The 25,976-nt window shown below is 34.9% G+C and overlaps 1 protein-coding gene across 3 annotated transcripts in view; it reads left to right on the top strand.

Annotated features, from left to right (window-relative positions):
• ATP8A1 (ATPase phospholipid transporting 8A1) overlaps positions 1-25,976 on the top strand; it is a 115,453-nt gene that overhangs the window by 22,489 nt on the left and 66,988 nt on the right. Inside the window, exons 6-16 of one of the 3 annotated variants that reach the window (XM_027722574.2) lie at positions 1,090-1,130; positions 4,792-4,865; positions 6,736-6,805; positions 7,394-7,521; positions 12,235-12,346; positions 13,196-13,361; positions 15,245-15,372; positions 17,011-17,088; positions 20,832-20,920; positions 21,446-21,490; positions 24,069-24,141. In XM_027722574.2, the coding sequence (XP_027578375.1) occupies positions 1,090-1,130; positions 4,792-4,865; positions 6,736-6,805; positions 7,394-7,521; positions 12,235-12,346; positions 13,196-13,361; positions 15,245-15,372; positions 17,011-17,088; positions 20,832-20,920; positions 21,446-21,490; positions 24,069-24,141 (1,004 nt within the window). Of the gene's footprint in view, positions 1-1,089; positions 1,131-2,130; positions 2,205-4,791; positions 4,866-6,735; positions 6,806-7,393; positions 7,522-12,234; positions 12,347-13,195; positions 13,362-15,244; positions 15,373-17,010; positions 17,089-20,831; positions 20,921-21,445; positions 21,491-24,068; positions 24,142-25,976 lie in introns of all 3 variants that reach the window. The other 2 variants (XM_027722575.2, XM_027722576.2) reach the window with 2 other exon arrangements.

Here is a 25,976-nt window from a genome sequence, read left to right as displayed (position 1 = left end):
CCATATGAGCACTAAGAAATTTGGGGGAAGGAAGGGAAAGAGAATTTATCTCTTCCTAAAGAATTATTGAGATATACAAGAAGAGGGGTCAGTCTCGACAGAACCTCCAGGAAGACTTAAATGTAAAGGCTATATGTATTCCCAGATTTTGATCCACTTTTTTTTAAGTCTACACATGCTTGTGTAAGAGCTTGATCCTGATCAGGTACTTAAGATAAGCTTCCTCACAGTTTGAAAGCTGGAAGACACAGTGAAAGAGAACAATCTCTTAAAGCTATCTGAGTACTGACACATAGCAATGTTTTCATTTTCTTCATGCATATCAGTCTTCAATAGCTCGTAACTGGGGCTAAAAAGGGGAATTACCTTTATTATTCCCTGAAAACACAGTTTTAACAATTAACGGGCAAAGAAGGCATGGGTTTTGTATCATAATAGTAATACTTAAAACTAGAATAGTGGCATGTGGATGCAATGTTAATTTCAACTATCAGGGGGAAATTATACTAAATCTTAAGCTAAATAGTGTGAGTTGGTTTGGGGGATTTCCAGTATGTTTAATGAGGAGATGACAATGGTGATCCTGAAGTTTCTCTGATATGCCAATAACAGTAAAATAGATGAACAATAATAAGCCTCTTGGACCTTTATACAAATCTTTTTATATGAATCTTTTTTCTGTGAATCTCATCAATATTTTAACTGAGGAAAAAAAAAATCTTGAATTTATCCCCCTTGCCTCCCCACTAATTTTGTAACTTTTTAAATTTGGAACTTTTTATTCCAGTTATTAATCTTTTTTTGGAAAATACCACATTATCATAAAATCTGTATCAGATTTATTTGATTCCCAGACCCTCTAAAATGTTCTGATTGACTTTGTAGTAAGATTCTATGGTACAAAAACTGTTATAAAGAATATGTGCTGTATAATTGAAATGCTTGACCCAAATTCATAGAAACAAGGCATGCTGTAAAATATTGTCTATATGAGATGTCTGTATGGCTTTTCATAAGGAATCTAGCACATACCTGTATGCAGTTAGATTGTACTACTGGAAAATTCTTTCTTTTTTCCTTTTCTTTTAGTACTACGAAATGGTGCGTGGGAGATTGTCCACTGGGAAAAGGTGTGTGTCTTTATTGGTGGCTTTTAGAGCATAATGCATACTTAATATTTGCTTTATTTCTCCAAATAATTTTAAATTATTAAAATTAACTGATGTTATGGGAAATGTGTAATCTTTTGTATTTTATTTTTTGTTTGTTAAGGTTTGCTATTAATGCCAAGGTTGTGGGTGGTCGATCCCTATATAGGCCATTCACTTAAGAGTTGGACTTGATGATCCTTGAGGGTCCCTTCCAGCTCAGAATATTCTGTGGTTCTGTAATTTGTCTCTCAAAACATACTTTGAAGTCAGGTCAGTTTTGATGGCATGAGTCAGGCAAAACTGGTGGACTTTAAGTTCAGTGAAAATAACTTCAAGAGTCTGGTAGCAAAATTATGCACTTGCTTGGTATTATTTGGTTTGCCAAGGCAGAAACCTCCTTCTGGGAACTAGTTACTTTGTGTATTTGTTGAACTTCCTTGGCTTAAGTCATGAGAACTTTAGAAACTATTATGCAATACTTAGGAAGGGACTCTTAAAGGTAACTTCCAAGGACTGAATGTTATACTGCCTATCCAGTCACGTGGTCTTATTGGTTTCCATACCTAAAAACTTGAAGAAAATTTGACCCACAGTAAATTGGAAGCAAGATTCAGATGAAGCTGGCTTATACCTTTGAAGAAGCAAGGATAAGGCATACAGTGTGATGCGACAAAATGGTGATCTTAAGTGAGATTAATTTCTTCTTTGACTCAACTTCAGTCTTCCAATAAAGTATTTTACAAAACTAGCAAAAGTAAAGAGCTGCATGCAGAAGGTCAGGGTTAGGCCTATTAAAGATTAGGTTTCCAAAGAGTTCCAATGAATTTTGAGTACAATTCCAGCTGTACAATCTGTATTCTCTGTGTGAGTTTCTAACAGTCTTTTTAGCAAATTCAGCAGGTAAATATTTACTGTGCTTAAAACAAGGGGATAATATATTTTGTTTGAGACCATTAACCAATTCCCAGTTTTCTTTCAGGTAGATGTTGGAGATATAGTTATAATAAAAGGCAAAGAGTATATACCTGCTGACACTGTACTGCTCTCATCAAGGTAGAGATGCCCACTGATGCTTATAGTGTAGAGGCTGGTTTCTCTACCCTGCATTTATTTATTTGTTTATTTGTGATTGCTCCAAGGAAATAAAGAATAAACAAAAATGATGCTGTTTTGAAGTATAGTCTTTTGTTCATTCAGTCATGTATCATTTAAGGCAATGTTTCTTCAAACTGTGACAATTGCAGTTTTGAAATTACACTGGCATTCAATTTACCCCTAACAAAAATTTAGTTATTTGTTATTTTGTTGTTGGATATAATATAAAAAAAGCTGGTTTTCTGTCTAAAAATTGGACTTCAACTGCCATACTTAACCAGGTTGGCTTTTTGGTATGTACCCAACAAATTGCGTCCCACAAGTAAATCAAAATAGATGTACTACAGGGAACAAAAATGTTTTTTAACAGATATAGTCACCAATTTGAATCAGGAAATCAGGAAAAAAAAAGTGAATATGAGATGTTAACCATCAAATTAGCACTGTCTTTATAAGCTGAACATTCACTTTATTATCTAATATATTTATTAGGATGATTTCAACACTGAAAGCAAGACTTAATTTGTAGCATGTTATGCTGTGACTCTTTTACATGGACAATCAGAGGTTGTTTATCATCATTTCCTTGGACAGTTTTATTTAAGAAATCCACATCTTATGTGGAAGATGCACATTTTTCAACATCTATTTGATCAGGTCAACAGACAGCATATTCTAACAGTACTTTTTAATGAATAATATTTAAATGTGATCAGTTGTATTTTAGTTTGTTTTCTGGCACAAGCAGAAACGTTACATATATATGACTATGATTTAGGTATAAACCCTCTCTGATCCCACTGAAGTTAATGAATCCACTCATACCTACAATTAATAATGTTAGGATCTTACATGTGTCTCTTGACAGACTGTAGTATAGACTAGTACATTGTTTATTCTGTCTTCCATTATATCTCAAAATTAAGTGTAGCTCTTTTTAAAACACTTCTATTAAATTATTATCAAATGTAAACTAGTTGCCAGATAATACTGTAAATTTTTCCCACAGTCTGTCTTCAGTGCTAATGTTTGCCATAACTTAGCTGGGTTGTTATTGAGTGTCCTCTATAAACCTTTTACTTCTGTACTTTGAGAAGCATTTATAAATTTTATTGGTGCTTCTCCACTAAGATCTTCATAGGCAATACAACCATGCAGCAAGAACACTTGTTCTGTTGGCCTGATAATAGCTTCTGTCATGCTAACCCTGGTGTTTTGCAGGTGGAACAGATTACATCCTCTCTGAGCAGCTTCTTCATAATCTTCCTGAGTAATCTCCTAAATTTGAGTCTGTGCCTAGGTGTCTTCACAATTTTGCCCTTTTGGATTTGGAGGATGCTTGCATCACAGTGATCTCCATTTGTGGTTTACACACAGAAAAATACCAAATGCCTGAAAAGCCTACTTTACAAGCCTTGTTCCCCCTGAAGGAATATCACGTGTTGATAAATTGAAATAATAGTTAGCTGCTATTTGACTTGGTCAGGACTGTTACTGTTTGTTTAACCTCACTTTAATGCCTTTATCAGAAGGCATTATGTGTCCACCTATGACCATTACTCACCTTGAATTTTCCTGTCAGGTTTTCTTCTAGGATCCAGTTTACAGTGGGGACTCTTTGAATCATGATTGCTTTTCTGTGCCCAGTTCAGGCATTTCTTCCAACTAAAACTTCCTCATTAGTTATATTACTAGGATTCTGTTGCAGCCTTCCTTGCAGGAGAGAACCCTGTACTACTACATTACCTCTAATTCTGCCTGCATACTAGCATGTACTCTCCTCCATCTCTCATCCCCACATGGCCATGTGTTCTCCAGGAAGACAGTCTCATCGATTTGCTTTTCAGGTGTTTACTGATGCCCGGTTACATCTTATGTTTCAGAAACAATGCAAGTCTGTGGGCCTAGTTTTAGTTCAAACTAATATTTCGTTCTTTTTACCAGCAATACTAGTTTTTGGAGAACAAGAGGATCTTAATTATTTTAGAAAACTATGATTCTTACTGTGGAAGGACACAAACCACTGAGATTTAATTCCATATGGTTCTTGCTAGTTCAGTGTTCACAGAGATTTACAAAGCTGAAACAAAATACACAGTAATTATCAGCATGTTTGCATGAAACAGGTAGTTGTCACTTGGCTTTTCCGAAAAGTTGATGGAAAATCTTTTGTTGTGACTTCTATTTTTTTTATTGATGTATGGAGTGGCTAGAGACTTCATCAGTTGAGAAATAAGCATAACAGTTTTTTATTTTTACTGTACAATGTCATTGTGTTCTGCATCTTAAAATTGGTGCCTTACAGTAAAACAGTCCACCTGAGTAAAAATGAAAGTGTTCTAGCTCTTTTCTTTATGACCTGATTAAAATAGATTTTGAAAAAATGCTCATCAGACATTTTAATTAACATGTATTTTTTCAATAATAATTTTAAACTCTGTCTTTTTGTCTTTGTTCTTTTGTTTTGTTTTTGTTTTGTTTGTTGGGATTTTTTTCCCTCGTCACTTATTTTTCTGTTCTAATCATTTCAAACTGGGATGTGTAGGTGGCAGTAGGGGAAGTAGTGAAAGTGACCAATGGGGAACATCTCCCAGCTGATCTCATCAGTCTGTCTTCAAGGTTAGAATAAATTAGTTGCACAGGATATGTGTATGTGGGTCCTCATATACCAAATATGAACAACACTGCCATGTTGATAATCTCTGCTATGCTGTTCACCTTTCTTCAACAAAACCTACACATTTATAAAATTAGGAAGGGTTCAGTTGAAACTACATATCATTAAAGCATAAACACATGCTAACACTCCAAGAAATGAGAATTTTTTTCAGTCATCTTTGTTTTTACACTATTCCCATGAAATTTTAGGAGACAAGTTTTCATTGAATAAACACAGTTAAACACCAGGATAAATATATGTTCAATTCCTTAGAGCAAATTAAGAGAAATATACATGTTTCTACCAACTCCCTATTTTCAGCAAAGAATATAGTTTAATGTTGGTAGGACTGGTAGAGGACCCTCTGCACAAACTTGGATATTGCACAATCTCTGCTGCATGCGATGACAAAAGCAGCGTTGTTGTTGTGTATTGTGACAAACTGCATGTTTCTTGGACACATCAGCTTTATGCTATTGTCTGCACTGTTACCACACTTTGTTTTTCCCTAACCAATCAATGGGCCTGCCTTGATCTAACTGTAACTTACTGTGGAGCAATCTGCTACAGTTACTACAATTAAGCATGTGTCTCACTTGAAATGTCTTTGCTGCCTTATTCTGTTTTAAAAGTGCTTCAAGAAAATATTGTTTGTTTTTTATTGTTAACTAATAAAAATGCTAGAATTGTGATAATGGGTGATTCCATCCAAACAATCTAAATAAAAGTTATTTATGTTTTTAGAGAAGTTTGCCAAGAAGAAAACACAGCCTGAAAGAATCTTATGATAATGATTTGTCACATTTTAATGCTTGTACTTTACAAAGTTATGTTAGAATAACCTACTTAACATGATCCTGCAAACAATCTAAAATTAGTTCATTTATCAGTAGCCAGTGTTGCATTAATAAAGAAAATTTTAAAAAACATTTGATGCTTGAATTTCATGTTAGAAAGAAGAAAACATTAGAGGCTTTAAAGTGGTATAGAGAGTAAACCTTTATTCTTTTAAGTTTTATTGTTTATTTGGTCCTTTTCAGAATCAAAACTTCTTTCTGTCATAGATTTAAGTAGTAGGTGTTCTGTCCTCATGCCCAGAAAATGAGAACTGACTGGAGTAACTCAGAAATCCTGACCTATTAGGCCTGTTCTTGATTATTATCTACTTGCAGAAAAGTAATTTTCTCCTTCTGCATCTCTGCTTTCCTAGTTAACAATTCTATCCTGATTGTAATATGATTTAAAAATCTGGAAATATTTTACATCTAAAATTGCTGTTCTGTTACACATCAAAACATTATATTGGAAAAGTTAAATCCAGGGAATAAGCCATTTCTGAGTATGTGTCAAATAGATGAAGTATTCAAGTAGTAATGTTGTAAAAAGTAAAACTTTTAGTTTGTAAAAAAGCTTTTGAAATTGCATGAGGAGAATATAATTCAAAAACTGTATTATGTTATCCACAATTTAGACTTTTTTTGTAAGAGAACCGTTTGCAAGAAAATTTCTGTCTGAACTACTGTTGCCTAGTGTAGTAGGCATTACGAATGCCACGATCACTTGTGCCCAGATCTTAATCCTGTGTATAAAGATAGAAAACTTTTGCTGTGCACAGCAATTTTATCAATGTTTCATCTAAGAAAATAAGTTTTGGCAAACTTTTCTGAAAATGTAAGGTACTGTTTGTTTTTACAGATTTGGCTGTAAATTATTCTAGTTCTGCAGATTTGATCAGATAAACCTGTTTGCATAAATAGGTATTACAAGATTACAGGAAGTTTATGGACTTCAACATTATAATTTAAATTCAGGAATTTTTTTTCTTAATAGTGAACCCCAGGCCATGTGCTACATCGAAACATCTAACTTAGATGGTGAGACAAACTTAAAAATTCGACAGGTAGGAATTTCACTTTTAAGAATATTGCTAATATTATTTTTTTCTATTATTGCTTATAAAAACATTTTATTACATTAATGCCCATTTTAGAAGACTGTGAAATTTTCATGGTTTGAATAAAAAGCTATGGGCTACTGGCACCATAAGAGCAGAAGAATGAATGGTTACTCTTAAGTCATTCTTTCTGCTTTGATTTAGGTACTATAGGTAGAAATGTAAGTAGTTTGAGTATTGGTTTTGTTTCTAGAGAATAGATGAGGCATAAGCCCTGCAGAAAGCAGCTGATAGTGCCAGTATTGTCCATTAGGGAGAGGTAAGGAATAGCAGTTTTTGAGTGGCTGCACTGTCTCTACACAGGGACAGTCTTGCTGAGCTATGAGATGTATTAGACCCTGTCTTGATCGTGGTATTTTGAGATACTAAGGTGACTTTTTCACTGTAGCATCCAGCAGTGTTACAACAAAGTATAGCTGGCCCATTTTACTCCCACAGGGATACTTGTTTTCTGGTCTTGCACTGTCAGATTTATACTACAAAGATTTATAATTACTGATTTCTAATGTCATGACAAATTAATTTTGTTTACAGGGTTTGTCACTAACATCAGAGATAAAGGACACAGAAAGCTTAATGAGACTTTCAGGCAGAATTGAATGTGAGAGCCCAAACCGACATCTCTATGACTTTGTTGGGAACATCAGACTGGATGGGCATGGGTATGTAAATACAAGGAGTAAGATTTCAGGAGATTCAGTCTATCAGTAGATAGCTATATGTTATTAAACTACTGAAGTTAAAATATGAATAATAAATCTTTTTTCATTTATTCCTTGCTAGACTTTATTCTTTTAAAAAACTAAGGAGATAAAACCTTACTTCTAATGTCTACAGCTGGAGTTGTTGCACTAGTTGTCCTACAGAAAGCAGTAGCTACTAATAATAGAAGAGAGTGCTAATCTGATAGTTCTGAAATATGTATGTAGTAACTCACTTAAGCATCTCATCTGTTATAGAAGCTGAATAGAAATAGTTTCTTGTCTGGTTTTTTTATTGTTGTTTTCTTCTGTTTAAGTCCAGAGTGGAATGGAGTCCATCGCTGTATACCTCAAATTCTTCTAATTTGGTAGCTGAAAGACGTTTAATGCCTTAGGTTACTGAAAGTATGTTCCTTTTGAAATAGACCACGTGCATTTACAACACACATGCTTGTAAAACTTCTTCAAAAATTCTTAAAATACTCAAGTACTTACCAGCTACTGATATTTGGAGTCATCTGTGAGTTCACAGAAGATTCATTGCTAGATTCAGAATTACTGAGTTGTTCGTTCCCAAAGATTTACAGTATTTCTTATTTATTTGGTAGGAATTTATTCCTCCATACCCAGTATTATTCATGTTTGTGATTTTAGACTAATACATGTAGTACTAACTAATTATTAAATACCTCTTTTTATCCCCCTTAATATTCCATTTTTTATTTACTGATTTCTTACAGATCCATTCCAGGAGTTTTCAGTCGCAAGAGTGTGGATCTATTATAATTCCACTGTACTTGTCATTAAGAAGAGAAAAACATTTACCTGTAATTCTTCTCTGAAGGTAATAGTTATAACAGATCCACACATTCATTCTTCTTCCCTGGCTAGAGGGAAAAACACACTTTTCTTTTAAATCTAATAATTTAATTTTTAAAAATTGATTTAAAAAATAAATATTGAATGTGCTGATGGCTTTTATGGCTCAAGAATGTGTAGGCGTATGCCATCTGCTGGTCAAGTAATTTTTCATTTGAGAAATTCTGTTTTGAAATATTTTCACTATAGTTCCTGTGCAGTAGGATAGTTCCAAAAGTGTGGCTCTAATATAATATTTACCTTCAGTGAAAAAGAATTGCAGGTAAGTAACTCTTTTTGGATCCTGACCTTACTTCAACCTGAAAAATCAGGGATGAGTTCTTTTTCTGTCCATATTAGAGGTAGCACAAATTTATCTAATAGATATTTATTTATCCAGATCTTTAAGGCGTTCCTACCAGATTATGTAGATCCAGCAGTTGTGATTTAAACTTTATCCACTCATCATCGTGGCTGGGCTTCGCGAACGAAGATTTGGGAAGGCTCTATCCACATTTGTTGCAGGCACGCTGGTGGCTTATGAGGCCAATAGGAGACAGACATATCTGATTGCAAAAGGCACAGTAGAAAGACTCTTTAGATGGTATATTCTGCAAGACACAGTTCTTTCTGCGTTGCCTTTTCTCCTCGAGAGTGATCCTGCGTGTGTTCTCAAAGGAGACAGCTGCGTTATAGATGGTGTGTCTCCAGGCCTCCCGACTGGAGGCCAGAGTAGACCAGTTATGGTGATCAATATGGCCAAGGCTGAGATGTTGTTTCAGGGAGTCCTTGTATCTCCTCTTTGGGGCTCCTCTGTTGCGGCAGCCAGTGGCAAGTTCACCATAAAGCAGGATCTTAGGGAGGCGGTGGTCCTTCATCCTGGAAAACTTTATCCACTACCATCTTAACATATTTGCAAAAGAAATAGAGGATACTGAAAATGTATCTCCCTCTTCTTTCACTTTATGTAAGTCATTGGAGTGCCATGAATGTTGCATCTAGTTGACTTTTTCAGTCTTTTTCCCTTCATTGGAGAGCAATTAAAAAAAAAAAAAGTTTTGTTTTTTTCTTTTGGATACTCTGAGTTCCAGGAGGTAGAACACCACTACAGTTATTTTGCCTTTAGCTAAATCTGTGGACTAAAAGAGGCAAAATTTCTCTTGATATCCTCAGCTTTTGAGTGAACTAACTCTTAACTCCGAAGTGTGCAATTCTTTATTAAGCTCGTGAATATACAGAAGGATGTCAACTTGGTTTTACTCCATGAAGACAATTAGCTTGAGAAAGGAGAAAAGTTCTTTAGCCTGGATTAATTTGAAATTATGACTAGGCAGTGGCTCGCATAATGGTGAGGGCATTGTGCAAAACAAGGGCAGATACTGGTTATCCAGACCTAAAGTAAATTCTTTCCTGAAGACATTCTTAAAATTTTTGATAAGAGTACACTTGTTAACAAAATCATTTTGGTATGTAAGCTTTCAAATGTCTTAGAAATTACCATCTCTTTATATACCCTTGACAACTCTGTCAGGAAAGTATTCTGAAAGGATATTTCCCCGCTGAGAGCATTGCTTACTGAATACTACCCAAACATGTTGCTGAGAGTCATTAGTTATGTAGAATACAAGAGAGATCAGATGAGTTGGATCAGTTTTGAGAACTCTGGGACTGGGAAATAAGACACTTGAGATCTGTCAAGTCATCACACCATGACCTCATTAGAGAGTGGAGTGTGATGACAGTGTTGAGGATTAGTAGCATAATATCTGGCAGATCTGAGCTTTCCATGCCCCTGGTTGCTTTGCTGTCTGTTTTCATCTCCTTGGTCTGTGCACAAGTTCTGTTGGAGACAACTTTCACTGGCTGCAATCCCAGTTCCCTTCTGATTGTCTTCCCACTAAAAGACTTGAGGATAAAGTCCTGTCCAAGTTGAAGAATGGTATCCATCTGAGAGCCACTGTCCTGATGGAAAAAAAATCAGTGTATTCTGCAATAGAATGGACTTTACTACATATTCTTCACAGTTTTTAGAAAGGGAAAACAGAGGAAGATCAGGAAGTGGCAGAAAGAGTCTTAGAACTCAACTGATTCTTGAAGGAGTACAAGAATTAAGAGTTAAAGGTTTTGACTTCTGCTTTCCTCTCATTTATAGGAGAAGGGACAGAAAGTCTTTTGGCATTCCAGAGAAGGTCCACAGTTCAAAACGTTTCCAATTTATCTATGGGAGACTTGCATAAAGCCGTAGAGAGTTATTTTCCTTTCATCTTCTGTGGCATTTGTGTTAGTGTTAATACACTGAAAATATCTCATTATTCTTGGAATGATAGGTAATCCTTATTCCTTAACTGAAATGTCTGTCTTGTGTTGATGAATGATCCTAAAGCCTTAGAATGGTTCTGATCAAGAAATGCAGATAAATACAAGTGTAGAAGTAATCTTTGTTGGCAACAGGGGTCTCTCTTAATGATTCTTGAGTAATTCAAACCCCAGAGGTTCCTTTCATACTTGAAAGGACTTTCAGTCTCCTAATTTTGTCATGATATGAACACATCTCAAATACAAGAGCAGCAAAGTTCAGATTTAGAAAGTAAGTAAATATTGGTAAATATGTTTAATATTGGTAAATATGTTTTAAATTTTAGTTTTCTTTTCCAATACATTCTTTTAATGTAGAGCCTGCACCTAGAAATTGTTTTCCTTGGCAATATCATTCATTTCAGTTGCCAAGATATACTTTGTTGCTGGGGAGAACAATTCCTTAAACAGTCAGTATGCTCTCTGCTAGTTTCCTAGAAAGTAAGTGAACTAAGCTGTAGTGGGGTGGTGATTGTTAGTTGTTTGGTTTTTATAGAAAAGCACTCAAATATTTTTCCAGAATAATTTTTTCCTAGTTTCTCCAAGAACTGATTCCAAAAAACTTGTTTGTCATTGTTAATTTTAGGAGAGGAATAATGTGTTGTTTCCTCTTTATTTGCAGTCTTTGAATCTTAAAAGGTTGTGTAAGAGGAGGGAAGGGGACATGATGATCCAGAAGAAATTATTACCTGAAACTTGCTCACTGAGACTGACTGTACTCTCTGTGCTTCCCAAAATGTTACAAAATATCATGGCTTTCTTAGGCACTTTTTATCTTATATATCAGAGATATAGTTGCTGTCATTAATCAGTTTATTTGTGAACTTCATAATGTGTTGGTTTAGAGACAGTAGTTTTAAATAAAAATGCCAAATATTAGAGCACTTTTGACAAGTCTGAACTGGTAGCTGGTATTTATGGAAAGAAAAGCGCCAAAATAGGGCATGATTGTCCAAAGAAAAGAGTAATAATGATCTAATATTTTTATATTTTTAAAAAAAATTGAGCTACATTATGAGGTCAGCTGTCTGAATTTAAGACAGTTAAATGTTTCCAATGTCTTCTGAAGGTTTGTTACTTCTTTACTCCATGCAGTTCTAAAAGAATAACGGAAAAAGGTTTACCTGGTTTTGCAGTTAAAAGAAAGTGCATGAAATATTAATGTGAATGTTAAATAATTGTGTTAATAAAGGATATTTATTTCACTGGAAGAGTGGATTAAGCTAAGAATTCACAAAATTACTTCATGTGAAAATTGCTTTTTTAGGAGAAAATTTAGAAAAAAGCTTTGTAGTCATAAATCACAGGAAAATTAGACATTTTTAGTTTCAGTATGCTTGCTTAGTAGTACCATATCAAAATTAGTAATCCATAATAAAAATTAAGTGGTAGTAATATTTTTGGAAACTTGTTTTAAGTTTGATTGGTTTAATGTTAAAATGACAAACTCCTTCCTTCTAGGACTGTTCCACTGGGATCTGATCAGATTCTTCTACGAGGAGCTCAATTGAGAAATACTCAGTGGGTTCATGGGATAGTTGTCTATACTGGACATGACACAAAACTTATGCAGGTTTGTCACTTGGATTTTCTCTAAACTGTTTTGCTACCCTAATTTACCATTCCACAGTACAAAAAATCCCTTCAGAAAACATGGCTCGATTCAATATAATAGTACAATGTCAGTAATAGAGTGTCTTTCGTATGAACTAAAACCAATAAAAAGAAAGCAAGTTCTTGGTTTTTTTAGTCACTTAGTCACAGGGTAGCTTTTCCACTAGTGAGCATATTAATTGATTCTATTTTGTAACTTCTGTTTTGAAAACTGTTTTATTAGCAAGTCGGATCATCATAGTTTTCCGGTTCCTCTTTTTTTATTTTTGACTGCTCCTAAAACTTTGGAGCTTTTCTTGTGGAGCTTTCTTTCAAGTACAAAGGTAAGCATTCTTGTCAGAAAACAAAATGAGGAGGGAAGAGACTGAAATTACTTTGCCTGGTGTGTTTTGAAATACCAAAATTGAGATGCATTTGTTGAGAAAAAAGAATGATTTCAGATTGGTCATGGTTGTCTTATTTATTACTTTCCCTTTTTGTAAAATAGTTCCTTGGGAAAGTGTGTTTGTATTAGCAGTTGTCTTCTACAGCACTGATATGGTATATGCACATTCATTTTTAATGCTTACTGATATCTGTTACTGTTATGAGTGTTCTGTGTGATTGTTTAAACTGCTTCTGACACAAATCTAAAGCTTTAATTCATAGATTTATAAGCTGCTTTTTTTTAAGTAAAACAGGGCATTTTTATGATGATGTATTTGGGAGAATATTTAGAAAAGGATGCAGTAACATGTAATTTGAAAAGCAAGAACCATTTCACTGCATCTAATATTTAATAGCCACTTTTGTTTTTTGTATTTTGCAGAATTCAACAAGTCCACCTCTTAAAATGTCTAATGTGGAACGAATTACGAATATTCAGATTTTGATTCTGTTCTGCATCCTTATTGCCATGTCTTTGATCTGCTCTATTGGTTCAGCTATATGGAATCGAAGGCATACTGGAAGAGACTGGTATCTTGATCTAAACTGTAAGATGTAAAATAATATTTTAGTATTCAATTGCCATTTGTATTTGGAAAGGAGGATGATTACCATCCTTTGCACAGTGGGTTTTTTTGTCACTCTCTGTTCTGCTTGTTGACTGAAGTCATTAGGCTAGGTATATCTCAACAAGTATAAAATTTACCTTGTTGTGCCACCTGAGGTCTTGCTGAATTCAGGATGGGTGAGATTTGTTGTTTGCCTCTACATCTTTCACTGCATCTCTGCAGCTCAGCAAAGTCTGTATCAGCACTCCACTAGCATGAACAGCCAGCTTCCTAAACATCAGACTAAAGCCACTTTGAGATATTAGCAATAGATTACATTTAAAGCTGCAGTGACTTTTCTGAGTTTTTAAACTCACTTCTCCCAAGAAGTAATGCTGTAGCTTTATGATTTTTAGTATACAGAGATATAGCTAATTATTGGCTGCAAACCTCAGATCTTAACAAACTTTTTGTAAAGACAGATAGAAGAGGCAAAAAGTTCTCATCTAACATATGCTGGACAGCTGTGCTTAAGACGGATGCAAGAACAGTGTGATGTTATTTAGGCCTTCGTGGCAGCATGCAACCTATTGACATAGTTTGACCCTCTGTGAGGAAACTAAATTTAAGGAAGTTTTCATGAATATATTTTGTGGTCAATTATTTATGTTTCCTGAATTTCTTATTGTGGGCCTAAAGCCTTCGTTACTTAGGCAGTAGAACCAGAACTAGACTTTCTGCTTCTGAAACAACAGTCTTGAGTACAAAGCTTCTGAATGTAGTCATCCAAGTAGGGATTATAGGTGTTTGGCCAGTTTAAGAAGAAAAATCTTGGCATTCTGATTTGAAGGCACTCAAAGTTTTTGTGTCTGCCTTTAGGATGAACTGTTACTTACTAGGAACCTTGCTTCTTTTTAATGCTGAGGAAGAAACTTTTTTTTTGTTTTTTTTTTTTAATTAAGACAGTTTTACCAGTATCTGAATATTATTTTATTTACTAGTAGAAATAGGTAAATATTCTTCTTTAATCTTCTTTAATCTCAGTAGTCATTATTCAGAATATCAATGTCATGGTGAATGTTAGCTCTCTGGTTTTTTATGTATTTCATTTGATGCTGGAATTTATATTAATGAACATATCCAAAAGCTTCTCTCCTGAATCTTAGAGTAACAACCAGATCCACATTGCATAGGCAGTGAAAACCTGTCTGATGCTGTTTTTCTGTGAGATATTTTTGAATACAGACAGGCAGGTCTCCATCTTTTACCGTTTCGCTGTAGTGGAGACCAGACTTTCCCATTCACATTCTCTCTGAGGTGCTACTGTTAGAGTTATCAAAAATGAATAAGTAGTATAAAACTGCTTGATATATATGTTAATATTCACATTTCCAGTTGTTTTAGAACTTCCATTAAACTCTCTAATTTCATCTCTTCCTTTCATGGAGTGTGAATGTACCTTTCTCATAGTATTTGCTGGGTTGAGGGAGAGCATACAATGATGTGAGAGTGAGTAGAGAAAAAATTCATTCCACTATGTATTTCCCCCTTTCACAATATAAAACTGTAAAATTTTGAGTTTAGCATTTGGTTGTGTATATAGATATTACCAGATTATGACCTTAAAATATAGCAAAAGAGGGAATGACGGGTAAGTTTGCTTTTCAGAAATTAGAGTAAATTTGAACTCCACTATTATAATAGAGATCCATAACTCTGAGGAAGGTCATATTTATAGGCAAGTCATACTATAATTAATTCCAAAGTTTCTTCTTAAACTCAGAACATTTTAAAAATCAGCAGTTAATGAAATATTCTGAATACACTGTCTATATGTACTTCCAAGTACAAATATTCATTTGATTTGCTCTGGTTTTTGGCAGATGGTGGAGCAAGCAACTTTGGATTGAATTTCTTGACTTTTATCATTCTCTTCAATAATCTTATTCCAATCAGCTTGTTGGTTACGCTTGAAGTTGTTAAATTTATCCAGGCATATTTCATAAATTGGGTAAATATTATTTTTATAATATTCATTGACTTCTAAAATCAAGTGGTTTATGAGTAAATGAAATGATGGATTGCTTGTCTATGTATACCTTTTTTTCAGACTTTCTTTAAATGTACATAATAAAGTATGCTGTTTATTTATTATTACTGGACTCTGAGAAGGTAATAATAAATTGTTTTATTTATTACTCTTATACCTGCATGAGATTGATTTTTTGAAGCATGTTTTTGTGCCTTTTTACTTTCTTGTTATTGATATTCAGGTATTAGTTTCATTCAGAATGATCAGAAGAAAGTGTTTTGCAGTCCTGGAGAGTTTTGTCCAGTTTCATTTCTTCTTTCTAAACTTACCCTGTGGTTTGATTTTTTTTTGGCATTTTTCTGATTTTTTCCCAGCACCACCATAGTTTAATGGAATGGGATTTTTTGTACAAACACAGTGTCTGTTAGTATTATAACTTAGGAAATATATAGACTTCATTTTGGCATCCTTTAATTTTTTTCCTTAATGAATTAATGAGGGAAAGAAGGATTTATTCTGTTTACTCTGTTTGAAGTGGGAGTGAGATATTCTCCTTAGAGCCACGTAAGCATGCCTTCCATTTTTCTGTTTTTTCCAAATGCAAATTAATCATTCCATTTTGAACACTTTAATCTGATTGCCTGATCAAATGTGTGAAATAGATTATTGTATGTGAGATATGTCACGCAGATATAGATAATAATGTATGTGGAGTAGCAGGTGAAACATATGCTTTATTTTAAAAGTTAAATACTTTTGCGAGCGTCAACTGGTTTTGATTTCTTAATTTTTTTTGTCCTATAAAACAAATTGTGGATAAATAGGAGAATGCAGTTAAAATCTTCCTTTATATTCTGTATTTTAAAATAAATATTCAGTAAGACTCGCCCATTTTGAATGTGTAGATTGCAGCTGTTTATATCAGAAATATGAAAGGCAGTTTTAACTTCTCACCCCATTAACATTTAATTTGTCTTAATCTAGGTCTCTGGACATTTATCTTAAACATTTTCTCTGTGTGTGTGTGGATCATATTGGTGTGGAGAAGTTGGTCATCTGCAATCTATCGCACTATGTTGCTATACTTCACAATGTTTTAATCTTTTACTGTATTTAAAAGTAAATTTTTATGTTTATTTTTTATCAAGTAAAAAGAAAAAACCCGCACCACTTACAATGTATCTTACATTTGTTGTGTAGTCTTAAATTTATCTTCATGTTTTTATCTCAAGATATATTTATCTTGATACCTAGAAATGCTTGGTTATGCATACAATAGAAATAAATAAGACTGACTTCTTTCTAAGAGTTAGTGTAGTATTTCTGCTTGTTGCTAAATTCATTTTAGATGCATGAGTACAACAGTTTTTCAATAATACAGATCACGAGAAATAATCTGAGTAAAATCTCTCATGAGAAAATCTTGTTTCTTCTGGGGACTCTTAGAAGTGACCTGACTGTGTCCGTGGCTTGCCATGTTGAAATAATCTTAAGCAGATCTATTCCTGTTTGGTCTTTTCTTCTACACTTGGCTTTTCTATTTATGTACCAGATTTTTTCTAAGAAGTTATGGAAGACTAATTTTTAAACACATATACTTTTTTTTTTTATCGGTAGGACATAGACATGCACTATGAACCTACGGACACTGCTGCGATGGCTCGTACTTCCAATCTCAATGAAGAACTTGGACAGGTAGAAAAAAAATTACTAGTTCTAACCCTGTGTATTGAAATTATTCATGTGAAGACTTGTTTCAAAGTATATTCTTGCCTTCATGTTTGCATATTTCTATTCTCATCGCTTTGCAATATGAGCAAATTACATTTTTGAAACTAATATTAAATGAACAATCACTGTATCAGTGTGGATGTGGTAATCACAGGAGATGGAAGTGCATCATTAAAATTACAAAATCAGAGGAATTTTGAACATTAAGGCTGTCTGTGGCACAATATTTAGTCTCAGTGTATACTGTTATGATGGTGCGTCTTCAGTATGTCATTTTTTTCCACACACTCTGCCTTGCTCAGAAGAGACAGTGAGAATTCTCTAGGATTGAATCACAATTGTATACATGTCCTCATTTTTTGCCACTGAAGACTGGAAGCCGTGAATGGAATGGGAGCTCATGGCTGAATTAAGCCCTGAAAACTTGGGGTTATGGTGGGTTGACCTGGACTGGATGCCAGGTGTCCACCCAGCCGCTCTATCACTTCCCTTCCCAGCTGGACAGGGGAGAGAGTATCCATAACTCGTGGTTATGGATAAGGCAGTTGATTAAAGCAGAAGCAAAGCAAAAGCTTGCCCGTGCAAAAGCGAAGTGAAAAATAACAAGTTCTATTCTCTACTCCAATCAGCAGCGATGACCGGCCACTTCCAAAAAGCACACATAATGGTTCCTTAGCAGGCATAAAAGACTGTAGTGCATTGACCCTGGCTGGATGCCAGGCACCCACTAAAGCTGCTCTCTCACTCCCCTCTGCAACTGGACAGAGGAGAAGAAAAAAAACAACGAAGAATTCATGAGTTGAGATAAGAGCTGGGAGAGGTCACTTACAGATCACCATCAGCGGCAAAACAGCCTCAAAGTGGGGATATTACTTAAATTTATTGCTAGCAGGATCAGATGAAAGAGTGAGAAGTAAAATAATCTTAAAAACACTTTCCCCTCACTCCTCCTTCCTTTCATGTTCTCCCTCCTCCCCCTCAGCAGTGCAGGGGGACAGTGAAGTTACAGTCAGTTGTTGTTTCTGCCACTGCTCAGGGAGAGGAGTCCTTCCCCTGCTCCCGTGGAGTCCCTCCCATGGGAGACAGTCCTTCACAGACCTTTCTGGTGTGAGTCCATCCCACAGGCAACAGTTCTTCATGAAACTGCTGTCCTGTGGGTCACTCCTCCATGGGGTGCAGTCCTTCACAGATTAGCTGTACCAGCGTGGGTCCCCCACAGGGGCCACAAGTCCTACCTGGGAAAAACCTGCTCCAGCATGGGCTTCCCTCTCCACGGACTGCAGGTCTCTGGCAGGACCCTGCTCCATCTTGGGCCTCCCACAGGGTCACAGCCTCCTTCATGCATCCACCTGCTCCAGCATGGGCTCCTCCATGGGCTGCAGGTGGGTCTCTGCACCCCGATGGTCCTCCATGGGCTGCAGGGACACAGCTGCTCCACCATGGTCTGCACCATGGGCTGCAGGGGCCTCAGCTCCGGTGTCTGGAGCACCTCCTTTCCTTCCTTCTGCACTGACTTCATTGTCAACATTGTTGTTCCCATGTTCTCACTCCACTCTTTCCTGGCTGGAATTCTTTCTGCACAACAACCTTCTGTTCTTAAATATGTTATCACAGAGGCATTATTATCATTCCTAATTGTCTCAGCCTTGGCCAGCGGCAGGAAGCCCATCCTGGAGCTGGCTGGCATTGGCTCCAGCAGACGGGGGAGGCTTCTAGGAGCTTCTAACTGAAGCCACCCCTGTAGCTCCCCCACTACCGAAACCTAGGCACAAAAACCTACTACAGGGGTTAATTCTTCATTTTGCTTTAGAGTTCTCTTTTAATACTGTAAAATCAATTATACTTTTCACAAGAGATCATTTGTATGTTCTTCCTGTTATGAAAGTATGACTTTGTAGAAGTGTGTCTGAGGCACAGGGTAGTTCTAGAAGCACTACATGTTATATTTGCTGTTTCAGTCAATTCTGTTTACAGTCTTGCTTAAAAACATGCTAAGCTTTTTGGTACACTGGTGATGGGAAACTGTTTCTCTTGAAAAAAATTTACATGCTTGTTTAATTGAATTGTATTATAAACACAAGTATGCACGTTGTTGCATTTCCTAGCCTAGAAGTTTTCATAACTAACACTTTTTTGCATGAGAATGTAAAAGTTGTTTCTAGCTTTCCAAAAGCAATAAATAATAAGATAATTTTAGCCATATAGCCAAGAAGTCTTAGGGACTAATACTTAAGAGATGTACCTTTTGGGAAAACTAGTTGAAGGTTAACATGTTCTGTGACTGGTCTGCGTAGAGGACAGGGCCTGTGCCTGTACCTGCTGGGCTTAAGATGTATGTGCAGAAAATTTTGTTCTTTCTTAGCCTTAAAAGGGAGTACAAGCTCCTCTAGTGGATAAGAGTCTCTGTTGAATCTTAACTTTCCTTCTCTTTCATTTTACACGTTCTGTTTTTTCTGTCTCTTTAGTTGGTTATTCAGATTCCCAGACACATTCCTTCTTTTTGACTTCAGTAATTTTTGTCTTCATTTCTTAGGTTTCTCATAATTTTCCTTCACCATCAAGAGATAGCCAGAGTTCTTTGGATCTCCACTTTCACTTTTTTGACAGATTCTTAATTTGAGCAGATTTTTATAGGGAGACCAGAGGACTCTATTAACAAAAAAGAGCAGGTTTCTGCTTCAAAATATATGAGGGCAGCACATAATGAAGAGAAGATTTACCCCAAGAGATCTTCAGGTTTTAAGAAAGCAAAAACTTTGGTGTTGGGAAAAAAGGTTTTCTTAGCTGCAATTCCCACTTTCCCAACCTGCCCCCCCCCAAAAAAAAAAAAAAAAAAACAATTTGAGGCATAAACCTGGCACAGAAAATTTCTTCTAACTCCTGATTTGGCTAAGTCATAATCCCTTGGAAACATTATTGCTAATACATAGCCTTATTAGTTCCAGGTAAAATGTAGCTCATCCCTAATCAATAATCCTGGGATTTTTTTTTTTAATGAGAAATAAATTTTAATGAATTAAAATTGAAGTTTACCTTTGACTAATAGAACCTTTGGTTCATCGCAGATTACTTCATTTCTTCATATATTAACTTTTTTCTTAAAATTAGGTTTAAACTAAATTTAAATATATCACAGATTCTTGTATTTCAGCTTTGAATTTTAGAATACTTTAGTAGTTTCTGGAATGGATAATGTTAGGGAAATAGGAGACCTGGAGTAGGTAGAAAGGAATATATGTCCTCTATTCCTGTAATTTGACATTTCTAAACTGTTGCTTTTTACTAGTGTTTTGGCTTTAAGAAGATATTTCTATGTGAAAAAGATAGGTTTAGAAATGCATATAGATACTTTTTTTACCATATTGCCTTCTATCAGAAATGTAATGTTTTGCTAGCAGAGTCACTGGTCTTCACTAGTTTCTTGCTCTTCAATAATGCATAGAGTGAGGGATAGTTAAGTATAGTGCCGTGCCCTGAAGCAGGTTTATGTTTCCTGACATTTCAGTTGATTGATCTATTTGGAAATGGGTATGAAGGCTGTGCAACTGCCATGTTTATGTACTGGTTTTATTGTTGGGGATTTTTCTGTAAACTGTGAAAATTGCAGAACCAGTAAAAATATTTAGTGTGTTGATAGTCGTGAATTGTACTAGATGTGTCGCTAACTGCCAAATGTTGATGTATGGTGAATTTTATCATTCATTTAGGTCAAATACATATTTTCTGACAAAACGGGTACCCTGACATGCAACGTTATGCAATTTAAGAAGTGTACTGTAGCAGGAGTTGCATATGGGTAAGTATTTTTATTCACTTTCTTTTATCTGTGTACCTCTGCCTGTTCATAGGCATCCATGCATTAATACTACAGTTAAAATAAACTTACACCTGACAACTAGCAGTCGGTTTGTTTGTGACTATGAAATGTCACTTGCAAGAAGTATAAGCACTTCTGTCACGACATCTCCTTTTGCAAAGAGGAACAAAAATAAAGTTGATATACCAAAGGCTTTCTGCTGTAAGGCAACTTCAGTATGCATGTTTTGGCTGTCATATAGTCTGATTAATGTTGTTACAAAATAAAAGCCTGAGGGAAGACTTGCAAAAATTTGGGGTTTTTTTAATTTTTAAAGCCTCAAGATAAACACCATATTTTTGCAATTTTCGTTGCAACCTAGGCACTAGCAAATTAGTCTGTTGAAAAGCTTTTTTTTAGTAATTTAATTTCATTAACTACTTTTTTTTATATGCAATCAATTTTTTTAGCATTTGTGATTCTATTTCCTCTCCCTGTTTCTATTTTCCCATGCTTCTTGTGCAGCCATTGCCCTGAGCCTGAGGATTTTAGTGTTCCTTCAGATGATTGGTAAGCTCTAAAAATAATTTAGTTTGTGGTGTTTTTTGAAGATTGAAGTTTAAAACCAGTGAATGATATTTTTAGAAACAGAGCTAAATGTGAGATATTTTGCTACTCAGAAGTTGTTTTAGCTTTGAATTGATGCAGACTGACAGTCTTAAACAAATTTATGCCATCCGAATTCTGTGGCATTAGGTTGTGTACTCTGAAATAGAATCGCTAATAGGATCACTGAAATATAGCGCAGTTATTCTACTGGCAGTCCTGTACAATTCTGAATTGCTTATTAGAGAGAAACTTTTGTCGTTTATTAAATTATGTGGTATTATGGTCACATGATCACACTTTTCTACTGTTAATAATATGTTAGAAATAATTGCTAACATGTTTGGGAAAAAAATCCATATTTGAAAGTGGAAAAACCAGTAATGTTATTTTTAATATTTTACTTTCTACGGATAATTTTACAATATTAGTACTGCCTAGTTCTTAACCAAAACTGAGATTAGAGCACCCAAATACTCTTGGGACCAACATTAATCTCTAAACGAGGACCTCAGGAAAGAAAAAGTCCTGGTTTCCTTTGTGCTGCCATCTGCACGGTACCTTCATCATACTTTCTTAGACTAAATATTTGCAATATCATTCAAAATACACTCAGATACTTCAGGGAAGAAATGTCATAATCAATATTGTATTTGTTGAAAGTGACAACAAGGTATGTCACACAAAATTATAATGTGTTGTCATCTTTTGTTTAAAATGTTTGAAGGAAAAGTAATCTTTGCTAAATTAGAATTATTAATCCTTTGCTTAGATAAAAAAAAAAAAAAAAAAAGAAAAATTCCCCCCACAACGCACAAAATGTGGTATGCATGCACACCGAAAATCTTACCTGACCTGAAATCCTCATTTGCTGTAGCAGCAAAATGTTTCTTAAAGATATGTGTGCCTAACTGCATGGGAGCGGTTCTATTAAAATAATGCAGTGTTTACATGAAATTAAGCATGCTTGCTTCTTAGCTATTTATGAAAATAGGCTGGTTTTGACTAATATACACATAAAAATCTTTATAAGCACATCTGAAATGGATAAACTGGTATCTGAACTGTAGTTAAAGAAAGAACTCAAACCAGTACTTCGCTTTTATAGGCATTGAACATCTTGTAAATACTTACAAAATAAGACACTTAATAAATTTCTTTATGTATAAATCTATTGCAGTTAATAAAATCTGTTTGTGACAGTAACATTTCTAGTTCTAAAATTACTAATGTACTAAATCCCAAGTTTTTTAAATCTTTATTTTTTTTCTATTAGAAAGAATTGTTTTCCAGTTTGATACAACGTATACTTGCAAATGTTTTTCCTTATTTTAGCACTGACAATCTGGAAAATTTCTGTCAGAAAGCTTTAAGAAAACAAAGCTTAAAGCTTAGACTCTGAACAAATATAACGTGTCTAAAGATGTTAACCTTTGGCACTTCAAGATGTATTTGCCTTGCATTTAAAAAAGAAGTCTTGATGAATGAGAATGCTTCAAATTTCTCAGTTTAATTAGAGTTAGAAAAAGTAGTCCTTGTAGTGGCTGTGTAGAGGAGGTTCTGCATTTTCTATTCCTCCATGGTAATTAGTGCAGGATTAAAACAGCTCACTTTTGGTTTTCATATGGAATCTTTAGACTGCCTTTGATATATATGGCTTATCCTTGAACTTAAATCATCTAATGTGTTTATTCTTTTGTATGATTATGTGATCCAAGGCAAGACCCAAAGTAAATTGAAGAGGAAAAAAAAAAACCAAAAAACCTTTCCTCCAGCTGGGTTCGCTGTTTTCTTTCACTCAAATTCAAACTCAACTAGATTGTCCTAATACTCAACAGTAAGCTGCAGTAACAAGTCTTTGTAGAAGTATCTACATTTTTGAGCTCTCAGCTTCAGCCAGAATATTTGTGCATTTTGAGAGATGTTAGTGCATGGTTTTACTTCTCCAGAACCATCTCCTTGCATCTCTTCAGTCCCTACTTCACCACTGTTGCTGTGTTTTCTTTATCAGTTTAATATGTTCCTTTTTGGTCGTAAAAACAAACGACTTTGTAGAAAACAAACCCTCTCCAAGGAGACTTCTCTGATGTCTGAACTCATTTGTTTACCTCTTTCAGAAGCTATCAGACTTCCTTTTCTACAAATATTTAGAAACCTTTTCCAAAACTGCTAATTTTTTGATAAAATGTGATCTCTTTGGGCATTTATTTTCCTGAAACCCTTATACAATCTCATTCTAGAGATCAGAAGACAAGAGGGCACAGTCTTACATTGTAGATGTTATTTTTACTTCATCCTTCATTACCTAAAGTCAACAGAGAGACTTTCCTGGGTTTAAATATATTTATATATATCAACGTTTCCTTAAATTAGATAAACTTTGGAGATGTGAAACAAGTACCTTTTCAATTCTTTTTCTCACAGTATGTGATTGCAGCCTTTACTGTAACAGCTATAACCCAAAATTTGTCTTTGAATTATTTGTATATAAATTGTTAAAATGATGCTAAAGGTGATCTCTCTTTTATTTAATTATTTCCAGGCAGGGCCCACAAAATGGAGAAGAAAAAACATTTAGTGACTCATCATTACTGGAGAATCTTCAAAACAATCATGTAAGTTATATAGAAACAATTATCATTGGTTTGTGAGATCAAACCATTGCTTTCCATAAGTTAAAAGATGATACCCCTAGAAGGAAGATAAATACTGTATTTACACAAAATCAGCATGACCTCATGGATACTTTTATAATTGTTGCTGATACATGTTAATTAGGTCCAGCTCTTTTTTTCCCCCTCTTTTTTTTTTTTTGATGGTGTGATTCAGATATTATAAGTCTGAAGTAGCCTTGTGTTCTTCATTCTGTGTGTGTTTTAACAGTAATCATGCTGTTTATATGATGTCATGACATCCATTAAAGCTTTCAGGGTGAGTTAACTTACCGTCCTGACATGACTTACCTAGGCTTATACAGAAGTCAAGAGTTAACCATATATATGGTTATATATAACAAGCATGTGTGTGTACATGCTTCCATTAGGTTAGATCTTCAGTTCAGATGATGAAATGGAACAGGCGTTTTGGAGGCTGGCATTTGCCCCGAAGAGGTGACACATTTCTCAGGAAGTTAAAAGCTTAGCTTATGAATGGACTAAGAAACAGTACCATCATTACCGCTTTCTGTTTGTTGTTTGTACAAAAAATGTTTTTATCTAGTCATAACCAAGAACACCTACCTTAAACAGTGTGGAAATAAATTACTCTTTTCTTTCCGTGAAATGTTTCTTCCCAGGAGGCTAGTTCCAGTTTAACTGGCAAGCCATGAAGCATTTTTTTGTTATAACTGGGGCAATCTTTAATGGTAGACACCTGACTGCAACTCTTAAGTGTATCTAAAGTAGAGGGTACTCATACTTACATGCAAGGGCCATTTGTATTGTGTCAGCAATATAGATAGTAGCATTATTTGAAAGAGGCGTTATCTATTACTGCCCTTGTTTAAGTGTCCTTGGTGTGCAAGTGATGAATCTTAAAAGTTTTCTGGTAGATACGCAGTATTAAATGTGTATAATATAAGCATGAGAGCTATAAAAATGCATTTTTAAAAATCTTTAAAATTCGGGCACACATTCAAAGAGAGGTTTCACCACTCTATTTTAAATGTGTTCTGAAGTACTTTAGAAAAGAATGTAATTCAGCCTTGTGAATACCTCTTCGGGGATCTGGAGGCCCTCAGTGGAAGAGAACAGGAACTTGTCCCCATTAGTGTTTCTGCATTATGGAATTAAGTTAGGTTTTCAGAGATTATTGTATTTTATAGAGTAATTGTAATGTTATTCTTAGCCTGCTATTCTGAAACACTATAAATATGCTACAAGAAACCCTCAGCTGAGGTGGCAGCTGCTTTGAGGGGGAATGCTGGCATTTCTTTTAAACAACTATTCAGGAGTCAGTTCATTCATTTTGCAAATGCCAGCTGTACTAATAAGATTCTTAGCTGTATTTTTCAAATCCAATCAACTACTCTGCTTATTTTCCCCTCTTTTGGCTTAATAATTTTAAATTTTTTCAGCTTTGTACACTTTGGAGTGCCTGATACATTCATCTAAATGTCTTTCTTCAAAAGCAGACTGTCTGATTTTGCAGCATTTTCTCTGTGATTTTCGACTGCTACATCTTTCTAGAGATTCTTAAAAAGTGTTGTCAAATACAGTATTAGACAAAAGTAAAAAAAAATTCTTTTTAGTAGAAAATCCAACATCTAAAGAAACTTCTATGAATAAAGTAAAAATCTTTCAATACATCATTCAAACTTACCTTCCCTAAAACGTACTTCTTTGAGTTATTCTATATTTCTTGTTACCTAATTTTGATTGTTATAATAGGAAATGCCGCTAAATTCTGTTTATTTAGCCAGTATCTAAGTACAGCAGCAGGAAGTTATTCT

Source organism: Pipra filicauda, unplaced genomic scaffold, assembly GCF_003945595.2.
Source record: "Pipra filicauda isolate LSUMZ 115617 unplaced genomic scaffold, ASM394559v2 scaffold116_size3395265_pilon, whole genome shotgun sequence".
Classification (NCBI taxonomy): Eukaryota; Metazoa; Chordata; class Aves; order Passeriformes; family Pipridae; genus Pipra; species Pipra filicauda.
The sequence above is the reverse complement of the archived record's forward strand: the minus strand, read 5'-3'. Positions and strand labels throughout refer to the sequence as shown.